Consider the following 15,312-nt stretch of genomic DNA (forward strand, 5'->3'; position numbering starts at 1 on the left):
CGGTCAGAACAATTATAAAAGGCAAAGAAAAAATTCTCGAAGCTGTGAAAAATGCTCAATCTTTAAATTCAAGCATCATTCGTAAACGTCACAGTATTATCGCTAAGATGGAAACAATGTTAAAATTATGGTGTGATAATCAAGTAATTGTGAAAAATTGTATAATAATATAATATGTTATACATATGTATTATCTAAGATTTTATTAAACATTAAATTATTGCTTTTTTTAGTCTCCGGCCCCAATTAAAAATTATTTGTATGTATTTATATGCAAAATTATACCCCGACTTACGCGGTTATCGCTCGGTCCCATCTATCGCATAAGTTCGGGGTATTACTGTATTTTCTTCTCTCTGTCTTATATAGTGTTTAATATTTTCTTATATAGAGACAAAATGCTATTATATTTACAAAAACTACATTTTTGTAAATATAAAATCGCTTTTAATTATAATTAAATTATTTATTTTGACTAAATTACAGAAAATATCTAACCAAATTCCTATCTAAGTTGAATAAGAATTATTATAAAAATTCAGTTTCAACCTACGTAAAAATTTTAAATTCGATTTTCAATATTCTTGAAAATTTTAATTTTATCTATTCTTTTATTCTACGAGATTGTAAATATAAAATTCTGTAAAATTTACATCTCCATTTTCCTATTTTTAAATATGTGATATAAAAATGTAATGCAGTAAAATCAAGTGAAGTTATAGACAACTTTAAGTCGTCTAAATACATATAAAGAAATAAACATCGAAAAATGTCACTAGTAGACAATGAGAATCAGAGTTTCATCTATGGCACGTGATCTGTAGTCTGTCAATCACACAAGTCTAGCATTGCACGCCAACAAACCGGAAGTGCCATCACTATTTCTCTCGCTTACAAGATTTAATCGAAGATTTCGAGTATTTACAGCACATTTTTATTTGAAAAATCGTCGTAATCTGCATATATTTTGAGATAAGTTATATATCTAACAAACACTTTCCTAATTACTTTGGTGTTTATAGACAAAAACGATTCGTATACAGGACGATAATAATGGTGGGCATCAGGTTCCGTTACAGGTGCGGTTTTATTTTGCTTTTTAAAATTTACTTTCTTACTTTTTTAATTAAGATTTTTACACTCCATAATTTTTTATCCCAAGAATCCTCCTCGCACATAGCCATCAACGCAATTAATTTTAAATTATTCTTCGTTTTATTAGCAGGGCTGTTCATAAATTGCGTAACGCGGATATGGATAGGTATGTAGATAATTGCAAGGAGTAGATGTTTACAAAAACGTTGCTTATGCTAGCCTAGTTATACCTAATCTCAGCCTTCGGGTAACGGAATGATTCGTTTTTGTTTCGGAAGAGTTGCTTCGCGAACTGTAATTTTTTTATGTCACTGCTTTGTTGTGCAATTATTTATTGTGACATCGTCACGATGTCAGGCTTCAATTTTTAATCATATTTTTAATAATTTTTAAATTTAAAATATATGCTCTCCATTTCAAATTTGTAGTGTCTTGCCCCTGTACAGTACATCATACTTTTCCGTCAGCAATAGGGTCGTGACGGTCATCTAACTCCATTTCAAGGGAAAATATTTGAATTAAAATACTGTAATGTAATTTCCAGTTTATACTGAAAGTTCATATATAGTTAATCGGGGCTTTCTACCCCTAATCTTTCCATATCTTATATTTAATTTAATCTATCTAACTCCGTTCTCGAGATTGAGGAGAGACAGACAGTGGAAATTTATAGGTCTACAATTTTTTTCAAATTGCAGCCTAATAAAATAACGATATGCCGTAAGATACTCCATTCGGTGTATTATTCCTTAGTATAGTTATGGAAGTCGATCTAGGATATGCATTAGGTAATTTCGAGGGTGAGTATGTGCAACGCGTCATGAAGCGTTACGGGAGGATTGGATGGTAGTTGAAAAGTATAAGAACACTGTTACGTAATTTATGGACAATTGCATACACTGATTCCTAAAGATCCTTATAATTATTTAACTGTAACGAAAACGAATAAGCATATAATCCAGACTCCATCATGCTTATCTTGGAGTGATTGGCTGAACGCCTTCTACTTTAAAATATATACTGTATTATTAATTAAACAATTAAAAAATGATAATTTAACATTTGAGGATGTTAAATATTTTATTAAAATAAGTAAATTTTCATTTTAAAAACAGATTTGATATATTATAATAATATTAATAAAGTGTCTAAGATTTTACTTTCCTCGAATGATCTAGTTTTTATTTTAATGAAAGTGAAAATTTGAAATTTTTACAATAAAATTGAACATTAATACTGTATTTTTAATTTTTAAACGCTGAAAAATAATATAAGCATATTTTAATTTTAGAAAATGATAATATTAACAAATTAAGAAAAAAATAATAATATATTTTCGACTTAATTTGTTAATATTTAATTTGAAACGAAATTATTGGAAAATTTCTAAATACTTTTAATTATAAATTTTCATTTCCTAGGTAATTTGATGTTAACACATCAAAATTATAAATAAATAATAAAATAATTAAAATTCAATTTGATTAAACAATAATAGAAATAAATGTTCAAATTCGATTTAAATCATTTGTAAAACAGAACTAAATGACACAAATTTCTGATTTGATTTAATAATAAATTTTATTTTATTTTTTCATTTCATATAAATTAAATAATTTCGTTTTTGTTTTTGTAAATTCTCATTCAATTCAATAAACGTAATCAGCTTATTAAATTAATCTACATTCTTTTCCAGAATAAAAATAAATAAATCCACTTTTAATAAATTTAAATTCAAATTTGTTTAAACATTTTAACTGGATCATTTTCAAAAGCAATGAAATTTAAATATAAAATTAAATAAAAACATCACAAATTTTTGATAAATTCTTGTTTTACGAACTTCATAATTTTTGTATTACAAGTTTATAAAAGTTATTTAAATTTTACAATGATTTATGTAACCTTAATAAAAATAGACTATTAAATTACGTAATAAAATTATTCGGATTACATAATTTACAAATATTTTATCATATTTATTTAAAAAATAACTAGATTAAAATTTAATAAGGAATTATAATAAAAGAATACGATTATATAATTAATTTTTATGATTATCGTTTTATATTAAATATTCATTATACTAAAAATTTAACTGCGAATTAACAAGTATTGAAATCTAAATTTACAAGAATATTTTTTCTCCACTTTCATATTATATTCAACTGTTTCGGTTCCAGCTAAAAGTGTATGTAATTAGTCACAAACGTATAAACATAGACTCGGTTTGCACTCGTATATAAATTTAGAAGTTACACTTTTAAAATTGTTTAACTGACAAATTTTGTAATTTTACAGATAATTTATTTTATTAAACAAAGGAATTGGATGCTTTAAAAAATTCATCCCATTAAAAAATTTTTTTATTACAATTCTTAAAATTTTTAAATAATGTATAATAATGAATTTAGAAATTATTTTTGACTTCTATCCTGTATCTGATTGCAATTTCTAATTATATATATTGCATCATACAAAAATAAATTATATAAATATTTCAAAAAAGTAGACTATTATTATTTTTATTAATTAAGTACTGATTTTCTTGATGATAAATAAAAATTTAAAAGATAGTAACCATTAAAGATTTCAAAACTTGAAAAAATGTGACAATAGTAAATTGATTTAGTCTCTAGCCTAATTAATGAAAGCCGAATGGGCCTCTCGCAATTACGCTTTCATGATATAGATCTGATCCGAAATTGGATCAATTTGCATGGTTAAGGAATGGGAAAAGATAGCCGAGATAAAGCATGACATGTAATTCGAATCCACACAGGATTCGAACTACATTCATCGCGACAGTAGCCTAATATGACCGCGCAGAGGAAGACAGTATTTAAAATATTAAATATTCACTGAGATTAAAAAATATCTTGATTATAGTCGAGAAATGATATAATTTTTTTTTGTAAATAACGTAAATTTAAAAACTAAATACAATATGAAAGAAGATGAACAAACCATTTTTATGAAAGGGAGGAGTAAGAAGCGTCAGAAACGTAAATAGTTTTGGATATGAGCTTTAGTTTCAGTCGAAACGTAAAATGGATGCAGACAAGGAAGCGAAAAGTTTAATTGTGAATTATGTGGTATTGATTGTATTACTATTGGTACTATGGGTTCTTTATATGGGAGTGAGTATACTACCTTTCATTTCTACAGTCGGTTTTTTTTTTTTTATATTAGTATACCTAATATTGAGTTACAAATAAGATTGAGTTATTAATATTTAAGCTATAAATAAATTGAATAGCTTATTATTATCTTTTACACTGAATCCATTATTTGTAATTTTNTAAAACTGTGTGTGGCGCCATCTGTTGTGATATTTTATAAATTTAATTTTTTAAAAATATTTAAAAATATGAGGCCAGCTAATATTCACCCTACTTTAAACTCTTTTCCTCCCAAGACGTCTATGAGAATGACCCGGGAAATCCGACTCCAGCTGTTCTCAAGGTCATCTAGCTGTGTAAACAATGACTCATCAGTGTCAAATTTCACAGAAAGACAAGACAAAGGAAAATAAAATTTGAAGCTTTTTCTTCAAAATTAACGCATTTCTTTCGTTTTTTCAGTTTTAAATATTTTTTATGTTTAATTGTAATTAATTGAAAGTTGATCGGGAATGAAGGGGTTAACGACACAAAAACAGACGGAGAAAAACAGATTAAATGCAAACAAATATCGATAAATTTTATATAATCATTCAAATCACTCAAATGTAGTTTTGTGTTATCATGTTCTTTACAGCATTTGTTATCCTCATGTTCTTTACGGCATAAATGACAAATTAAAAATTTGTCATTTATGCTGTAAATGCATTACAACGGTTTTTTAAATATTATTATTCAAGAATGGAGTTAGTCTATGTTATATCTTGACTAAAACTAGATTATATGTGCTAGTTTCAAATTACACTCATTATGGGCTCTAGCTAGGTAGTATATAAGAGTAACTAAACAGGAAGTGGTCTTGGTCCGGTGGTCTTGGCTCGTCAGAAGACTGAATAGCTCGAAATTTCCGAAATATTAACTCCAAGTGAAATTCTTAAGGGCAAAAGGAACAGAATTCAGAGGAACCAGAATCATAGAACCGCATATCATGCAATGAGGATAGGAAACGGAGCTCTTATTTTCATTTTTGACTCTTTCTGCTTTTTGAGCATTAAGAGAACCTTTTTTCCACACTCATCGTGTAAAATTGTTCTAAACACACGAATTGTTCTATTTAAACTACAAGTATCCCTCATATAACACGGTGGTTACGTTCCGAAAAAGTTCCGAAAAATCCGTGCTATACGAAACAAAGGACTAGTGCAAAATATAGGGTTAGGTTCCAAAAGTTAACAAAAGTATAGTATTCTTTTTCGTTACTAAGAGAAATGTGTTTAATAAAGCAATCAATAATTTATTTCCAATCAATAATTAACTAATGATCACAATTAAAAGTATTGTCTTACGGGTTAATAGAGAGGTTGCGACCGGTGTTCTCATCGCGAAAACGTGTACGTCGGACTTTCAGCGCCGTCTTCCTGTAAGCCTAGAAGTTTGACAATGGCATTTGGAACGTCAGTGGAATAATGCTCGACGTTCCAAATGCCATTGTCAAACTTCTAGGCTTACAAGAAGGCGGCGCTGAACGTCCGACGTACACGTTTTCGCGATGAAAACGTGTACGTCGGCCGCATCATCTCTAATATTAATTTTAGTTAAACGAGGAAGTAGTTTTCGACATAGTTTTCTTTTTACAAAGTATCGTCATTTTCTAAGCTTTTTCGTTGATCTTGATCAGAAGTATCAGCAACATTTACGTATTTTTTATTTTTATCATAAAATGTTTTTTATAGATTAGAAAATAAAAAATATGTTATTAATCGAAAACTTGTTCTAGCGGGTCGCGTTTGTTTAGTCGCGTACCGAGTGATATTTTTTTTTCCTAGAATTTGATCGAATACCGAGATACTGCCGTAGTTTGTTCGTCATTTTACGAATGATTGCTTATCTACAGTTAAAAAAGTTTAATAGCACTCATCTAAAAATGTTTAAATAAACTTTACTAAATACGAAGATTAATCAATAAAAACAAAACACTGACAGTCTTAAGAGTCTGTCAGTGTTTTGTTTGAAAAAGTCTGAAAGCAACGACAACGATACCCGAATAATAGGAGAGCTAGCACAAGAAAGAAAAAAATTGTACTATGAGTTTTTATTAAGTAAACCTGACGCACAAAAGGCACAAAACAAATAAAAAGTTTCAATATTCTAAAATCCGTGGGCAAATTTCAGACGACACGTATGCTTATTTGAATAGAAAAATATCTAATAATGGAGTTTGCAGTTAAAAATTGTGGCATTTTGTACGGACGATTTCCCGAATTCTCGAACCGTGTTGTACGAGGGACGTACCCAATTTTCCAACCATGTTAGAGCGAAGACGTGTTGTAGAAGTGCTGTGTTATACGAGGGATACACGTATTTTAATGTAGCGAGTTCATTATAATGTGTTTATGTTTAATTAGTTCCATTATCATAATTGAAAAGCATATACTGTAATACCTTTCACCTCAAATAAAAATTGAGTATGATCCATTTCACCCCTATTTATTATATGAGTAGGAACAATTCTACTCTATATAAATTAATAATACTAACAAACTTTATAAGCATTTTAAATGAACTTGTATTGTCGATGACTCAAGCAGAAAGCTACAAAGAGATTTATTTCCAGATATTAGTATATAAAAGAAACAAAAAACACTAAGCATTAACATAATAAATTTAATGGGTAAAGAGAAGTTTATGGAATCACAAATCTCTGCTTTAAAAATCTTTGTTTAAATGATAAAAATATACTTACTGCTAATATTGACAAAAGTGATACCCCACATAATACTCCAAACCCATCCAATAACGACTGGAGCTGTTATGAGTTGTAATAGACCTGCCAACAAATTATATCCAAAAGCCTTCGCTCTGTTTGCATGTTCCGTTTTACATCCGCATAGGACGGTCACAGAGGCAATTAATGTTCCTGAAAAAATTGATATATTTCATAGTTAATTTGGCAAAAACTTGAGTTTTTTTTATCATATAGTGCAGAAATAAAATCATATATCAAATATAAACATCATTAACGCAAATAATTTTTATATTTTTATTATACGGTATTATTTCATTTCAAATTTTCATTTCAAGTAATTTCTATGATCGCGAAACTTTAATATTCTTTCTAATCATGTTTTTAGAAAAACTTGATTATTAGCCAAAGTTTTGGATTCCATTCGACGTTATTACAAACATTATTTTAAATATTCTACAGATATAAATGCCTATAAACATATACAAACATAGTTTAGTAACTTTAGTTGAAAATATTCTTCAATATTCTCAAAAGTGGTGACTGTAAAAGTATTTACAGTAATACCCCGACTTACGCTACCCCGACTTACGCTACCCCGACTTACGCTACCCCGACTTATGCAAACCCGGAGTTACGCGATTTTCAAATCTCGTCGATTCGTTTTTTGTTTCAGCGCCATGCAACTCTTGATTACTCACTCCACCCACACTATTGTTCGGCTTACATGTTCGGACGTGTCGCGCGGAATCAACATATAGCTACAATTTATTTTGTTATTTATTTCTGTGTTTGTTATATCTACGGAGACTTGAGAGACTCTACTATGTCATCTAAATGAAGTAGAATTGATTCTTCTGCATCAAACAAGAAAATAAAAACTTTATCTTTGGAATGTAAAGTTAACATTATTAAAGACTTCGATACAAAAATGAAAATTTGTGAATTGGCAAAGAAGTTTGATCTACCGGAATTGTCGGTCAGAACAATTATAAAAGGCAAAGAAAAAATTCTCGAAGCTGTGAAAAATGCTCAATCTTTAAATTCAAGCATCATTCGTAAACGTCACAGTATTATCGCTAAGATGGAAACAATGTTAAAATTATGGTGTGATAATCAAGTAATTGTGAAAAATTGTATAATAATATAATATGTTATACATATGTATTATCTAAGATTTTATTAAACATTAAATTATTGCTTTTTTTAGTCTCCGGCCCCAATTAAAAATTATTTGTATGTATTTATATGCAAAATTATACCCCGACTTACGCGGTTATCGCTCGGTCCCATCTATCGCATAAGTTCGGGGTATTACTGTATTTTCTTCTCTCTGTCTTATATAGTGTTTAATATTTTCTTATATAGAGACAAAATGCTATTATATTTACAAAAACTACATTTTTGTAAATATAAAATCGCTTTTAATTATAATTAAATTATTTATTTTGACTAAATTACAGAAAATATCTAACCAAATTCCTATCTAAGTTGAATAAGAATTATTATAAAAATTCAGTTTCAACCTACGTAAAAATTTTAAATTCGATTTTCAATATTCTTGAAAATTTTAATTTTATCTATTCTTTTATTCTACGAGATTGTAAATATAAAATTCTGTAAAATTTACATCTCCATTTTCCTATTTTTAAATATGTGATATAAAAATGTAATGCAGTAAAATCAAGTGAAGTTATAGACAACTTTAAGTCGTCTAAATACATATAAAGAAATAAACATCGAAAAATGTCACTAGTAGACAATGAGAATCAGAGTTTCATCTATGGCACGTGATCTGTAGTCTGTCAATCACACAAGTCTAGCATTGCACGCCAACAAACCGGAAGTGCCATCACTATTTCTCTCGCTTACAAGATTTAATCGAAGATTTCGAGTATTTACAGCACATTTTTATTTGAAAAATCGTCGTAATCTGCATATATTTTGAGATAAGTTATATATCTAACAAACACTTTCCTAATTACTTTGGTGTTTATAGACAAAAACGATTCGTATACAGGACGATAATAATGGTGGGCATCAGGTTCCGTTACAGGTGCGGTTTTATTTTGCTTTTTAAAATTTACTTTCTTACTTTTTTAATTAAGATTTTTACACTCCATAATTTTTTATCCCAAGAATCCTCCTCGCACATAGCCATCAACGCAATTAATTTTAAATTATTCTTCGTTTTATTAGCAGGGCTGTTCATAAATTGCGTAACGCGGATATGGATAGGTATGTAGATAATTGCAAGGAGTAGATGTTTACAAAAACGTTGCTTATGCTAGCCTAGTTATACCTAATCTCAGCCTTCGGGTAACGGAATGATTCGTTTTTGTTTCGGAAGAGTTGCTTCGCGAACTGTAATTTTTTTATGTCACTGCTTTGTTGTGCAATTATTTATTGTGACATCGTCACGATGTCAGGCTTCAATTTTTAATCATATTTTTAATAATTTTTAAATTTAAAATATATGCTCTCCATTTCAAATTTGTAGTGTCTTGCCCCTGTACAGTACATCATACTTTTCCGTCAGCAATAGGGTCGTGACGGTCATCTAACTCCATTTCAAGGGAAAATATTTGAATTAAAATACTGTAATGTAATTTCCAGTTTATACTGAAAGTTCATATATAGTTAATCGGGGCTTTCTACCCCTAATCTTTCCATATCTTATATTTAATTTAATCTATCTAACTCCGTTCTCGAGATTGAGGAGAGACAGACAGTGGAAATTTATAGGTCTACAATTTTTTTCAAATTGCAGCCTAATAAAATAACGATATGCCGTAAGATACTCCATTCGGTGTATTATTCCTTAGTATAGTTATGGAAGTCGATCTAGGATATGCATTAGGTAATTTCGAGGGTGAGTATGTGCAACGCGTCATGAAGCGTTACGGGAGGATTGGATGGTAGTTGAAAAGTATAAGAACACTGTTACGTAATTTATGGACAATTGCATACACTGATTCCTAAAGATCCTTATAATTATTTAACTGTAACGAAAACGAATAAGCATATAATCCAGACTCCATCATGCTTATCTTGGAGTGATTGGCTGAACGCCTTCTACTTTAAAATATATACTGTATTATTAATTAAACAATTAAAAAATGATAATTTAACATTTGAGGATGTTAAATATTTTATTAAAATAAGTAAATTTTCATTTTAAAAACAGATTTGATATATTATAATAATATTAATAAAGTGTCTAAGATTTTACTTTCCTCGAATGATCTAGTTTTTATTTTAATGAAAGTGAAAATTTGAAATTTTTACAATAAAATTGAACATTAATACTGTATTTTTAATTTTTAAACGCTGAAAAATAATATAAGCATATTTTAATTTTAGAAAATGATAATATTAACAAATTAAGAAAAAAATAATAATATATTTTCGACTTAATTTGTTAATATTTAATTTGAAACGAAATTATTGGAAAATTTCTAAATACTTTTAATTATAAATTTTCATTTCCTAGGTAATTTGATGTTAACACATCAAAATTATAAATAAATAATAAAATAATTAAAATTCAATTTGATTAAACAATAATAGAAATAAATGTTCAAATTCGATTTAAATCATTTGTAAAACAGAACTAAATGACACAAATTTCTGATTTGATTTAATAATAAATTTTATTTTTTTTTTCATTTCATATAAATTAAATAATTTCGTTTTTGTTTTTGTAAATTCTCATTCAATTCAATAAACGTAATCAGCTTATTAAATTAATCTACATTCTTTTCCAGAATAAAAATAAATAAATCCACTTTTAATAAATTTAAATTCAAATTTGTTTAAACATTTTAACTGGATCATTTTCAAAAGCAATGAAATTTAAATATAAAATTAAATAAAAACATCACAAATTTTTGATAAATTCTTGTTTTACGAACTTCATAATTTTTGTATTACAAGTTTATAAAAGTTATTTAAATTTTACAATGATTTATGTAACCTTAATAAAAATAGACTATTAAATTACGTAATAAAATTATTCGGATTACATAATTTACAAATATTTTATCATATTTATTTAAAAAATAACTAGATTAAAATTTAATAAGGAATTATAATAAAAGAATACGATTATATAATTAATTTTTATGATTATCGTTTTATATTAAATATTCATTATACTAAAAATTTAACTGCGAATTAACAAGTATTGAAATCTAAATTTACAAGAATATTTTTTCTCCACTTTCATATTATATTCAACTGTTTCGGTTCCAGCTAAAAGTGTATGTAATTAGTCACAAACGTATAAACATAGACTCGGTTTGCACTCGTATATAAATTTAGAAGTTACACTTTTAAAATTGTTTAACTGACAAATTTTGTAATTTTACAGATAATTTATTTTATTAAACAAAGGAATTGGATGCTTTAAAAAATTCATCCCATTAAAAAATTTTTTTATTACAATTCTTAAAATTTTTAAATAATGTATAATAATGAATTTAGAAATTATTTTTGACTTCTATCCTGTATCTGATTGCAATTTCTAATTATATATATTGCATCATACAAAAATAAATTATATAAATATTTCAAAAAAGTAGACTATTATTATTTTTATTAATTAAGTACTGATTTTCTTGATGATAAATAAAAATTTAAAAGATAGTAACCATTAAAGATTTCAAAACTTGAAAAAATGTGACAATAGTAAATTGATCTAATCTCTAGCCTAATTAATGAAAGCCGAATGGGCCTCTCGCAATTACGCTTTCATGATATAGATCTGATCCGAAATTGGATCAATTTGCATGGTTAAGGAATGGGAAAAGATAGCCGAGATAAAGCATGACATGTAATTCGAATCCACACAGGATTCGAACTACATTCATCGCGACAGTAGCCTAATATGACGGCGCAGAGGAAGACAGTATTTAAAATATTAAATATTCACTGAGATTAAAAAATATCTTGATTATAGTCGAGAAATGATATAATTTTTTTTGTAAATAACGTAAATTTAAAAACTAAATACAATAAAATAAAACCTTTAGCTTAGAAATAAATTTGACACAATCTAGATTACTTTTGTTTCCTAATAAAATAATATTATAAATATTACTTTTTATTAATTTTTACATTAAGCACTTTTATATTTAGTTTGTATTACTAAATGTTTTTCATAAAAGTTTGTCAACATATGAAAATGTTTCAATATCTGTATCATTTTCTATAAAAAAGAATTGTATTCTAGCAAAATATTTAAGTTTATTATTAGAAAATTTTTATCATATCTGCACTAATGCTTATACAAATAATATGAGGATTGCTATTCTAGTTAGGTAAAGCTCGTCTCTAAGTTTAATGAAACTTATCAAAAGGGAACTAAATTTAAAAAGATTATAAATTGCCTACTATTTAAACCTATATACGAGCATTATTTATGTTTCGAATTAAGAAAATGTATAAAACGTAATAAATATACTAAAAATTTCAGACTATGGTATTACTAAATTACATCTTCCAAACAACTTATTTCAATAAATCTTTTTTATTCATTATACAAGTTTTGTATGAAAACAAAATTATGCCAATAAATTTTTCAAAACATAAATTTATTTTTGTAATTTTACAATAAATAAACTGAAAAAGAAAAACAGGATTGATTGCTTTCGTGTAAAACGAATAGATCGTAATTTGCTAGTTTTAAACGAGACGCGAATAGTTTGTTTTTACTACGATATTGTTTCTGAAATTCAAATATTTAACGTAGAAAATAAGAATTTAAATTTATAAAGCTAAGTTTGTTTGACTGTTTGATTTAATTAGTTATTGCACCAAAATCCCCATTTTGGAGCAATAACAGGATTAACCACAATATGGTAACAAATAAACGGTATTGGAAATATGTTTGTTATTACGTTGCCAAGGAGATAGAATTCTGTGTGAAATTGCAACACAATGCTATATAACGGCATTTTAATCTCATAATTATCAGGTTAGTTTATGCCGAAATTGTGTTCATAACGAAAGAAGAGAGATTTGCAACGTAACATTTCACGTGCATATGAGCAATTCCGTTTCTTTGCGTGTGAATGAATCTGGTTATTTCTATTTTCCAAAAATAGTTATTCTATAGATTTATTATACTCCGTTGCAGCATTTAGAGAAAAGATTACAGGAAAGAAAATATAATTTCAAAAATAAGAGTCTTTGCAATTAATTCTCGTAAAGATTTCACGATTGACGATCAAAAGTTCACGAACTTGCCAACGACGTGTAATAACAAAATAAAAATTTTCGCGATTTACTCAAAACTTTTTCACAAAACACGAGACATTATGCAAAACAGAGGCGACGGATTTCACAAATTAAAGAAAACTTTTCAATAAATCTAAGACAAAGTATTTTTTGATAACATTATTTCTAATTTTAGTTCGATTGTTTCGTTTCTGTGACATCGTATGTTTCTTTGATATACATTTTAATATTATGATGTATAAAATATACAATGCGAATTCTTAACAAAGTAATATACCGTAATAAACTATGTTATATAACACTAGTTTTTGATAGTCTATATTATTTTGATAGTACGAATCCCGTATTAGTCTGTTGCTTGTATAATGGTGAATTTAGAAATATGGAGTCTCTAGACCTACAATATGCAAGCACCTCCAAAAGAATAATGCCAATTTTGCATCGAACGATTCTATTTTATAATTTTCATTCTGCAATAATTGTATTTTTGCAGATTTTTAAATAACAAAAGGGCAAAGGGCATTACTATTGAAAATCTGTCATTAATATTATTACTCCGTTAAATTCATATATTAATACTACTCAACTGATATCTTATTTTATCCTTATTTAAGCTTTTAATTTACATCAACTCCTTTATGAATTGTTTCTACATTAAGTTATTTTTTCACTATTTTATTGTTTTTATTGTTATTTTGAAGTTTTGCGTCCCAAAAGGGTCGGGTCTTGGACTAATGGGAAATCTGCCACTGACCTTGTTACATTGTTGCATTATTGCGAAATCGCCGTAATGTAGAACAACTATTTAGAAAAATATTCGTTCGAGGAACTACATCTACGATGTTAGACCTTGATAGTAGGCCTAATCAAAAACAAGTCTGACCAGGAAGAGATGTAAATAAAGAAAGTGACAAAAGAAAATTTGTGTTTTTGTTAACTGAAATTTTGCATAAAACGAAAGAATCAAGAATTCTGGAATTAATGTTGTAATTTAATACAAAGTTTGAATGGAGTATCGACTATTAGAACTTATAGTAAGTTCTAATAGTCGATACTCCATTCAAACTTTGTATGACATTCAAACTTTGTACAAACAAAATTACAAAGTTGTTTTTAATGGTTGTGGGCCTATATTGTAGCTTTTTCCTGGGCTTAATTTACTGTCCAGTGAAATCCTGGATGTCATTTGAAGTTTATATTTTTGTATTTTTTATATAATTTCAAGTGATCTACACTAGTAAAACATAGCATAGACTATATAACATAATAAAACAGCTATATCAAAAGATGATATATGAATTTATCCGTTCTGCATAGACGTATTTAATTCGGCTGCATAGACGTATTTAATTAATTCGATATCTTTATTTTGAAAATTTATTAGAAAATAAACGCAAGATTTCAAATTTTCCTTTAATATGTTTTTAATGAAGCAATACAAAAAAACTAGTTGTCATAAAATCTGTTTTCTCAATGGTTTCGTCAAATATAAAACGATAAGCTTTTTTGTAGCAAAAAGTTAGAGAAGTTAAATAATCACAAATGTAATAAATAGAGAGCATTACCTGAAGGCAGTTCATAAAATTATATGTTGGTGGGAAGAGAAATAAAGGTTAAACTTATTGTTTTTCAACTTTACTTTTCATTTTTAGTTCATTCTTAATACATTTAGTTTATCTTAAATGTAATTATTTCACTATTTTTTGAACCAGTAGTTATCTTTTTCTATTCCGAGTAGATACCTTTTTAATTTTTTCAGGTTATCTCATTTTTGTGTTTCTATTCGTTCAGTTACAATACTCTAGCTAAAATTTTTCTGAATTATCTGTAATTAAAATCATAAGAAATAATAATAAGTTTAATAAGATAAATCTACGTATGAAATGTATATGAAAAAGTTCAAAGGAAATAAGTTTTCTAAACTTTTTTGCATACAATTCAAGCATTTCATACACAGAAAAGTCCTGCGATAAATACTATATCCTAAATTGGTTGGTTTATTCAAATGAGAAATAATCCATCGATCGATTATCGAAATCATTCGAAATGTCTCAACTAATTTTGGAGTCATTCAAATGATTCTCTCGTTCTTTTTGATAAGTTTTAGCTTCA

The 15,312-nt window shown here is 27.2% G+C and overlaps 1 protein-coding gene across 1 annotated transcript in view; it reads right to left on the minus strand.

The window, feature by feature from the left end:
• LOC111620633 (protein stum homolog) overlaps window positions 1-15,312 on the minus strand; it is an 86,968-nt gene that overhangs the window by 13,471 nt on the left and 58,185 nt on the right. Inside the window, exon 2 of the mRNA XM_023362600.1 lies at window positions 6,961-7,134. Within this exon, the coding sequence (XP_023218368.1) occupies window positions 6,961-7,134 (174 nt within the window). The remainder of the gene's footprint in view (window positions 1-6,960; window positions 7,135-15,312) is intronic.

Source organism: Centruroides sculpturatus, unplaced genomic scaffold, assembly GCF_000671375.1.
Source record: "Centruroides sculpturatus isolate CEXI.00-Female unplaced genomic scaffold, Cexi_2.0 scaffold198, whole genome shotgun sequence".
Taxonomy (NCBI): domain Eukaryota; kingdom Metazoa; phylum Arthropoda; class Arachnida; order Scorpiones; family Buthidae; genus Centruroides; species Centruroides sculpturatus.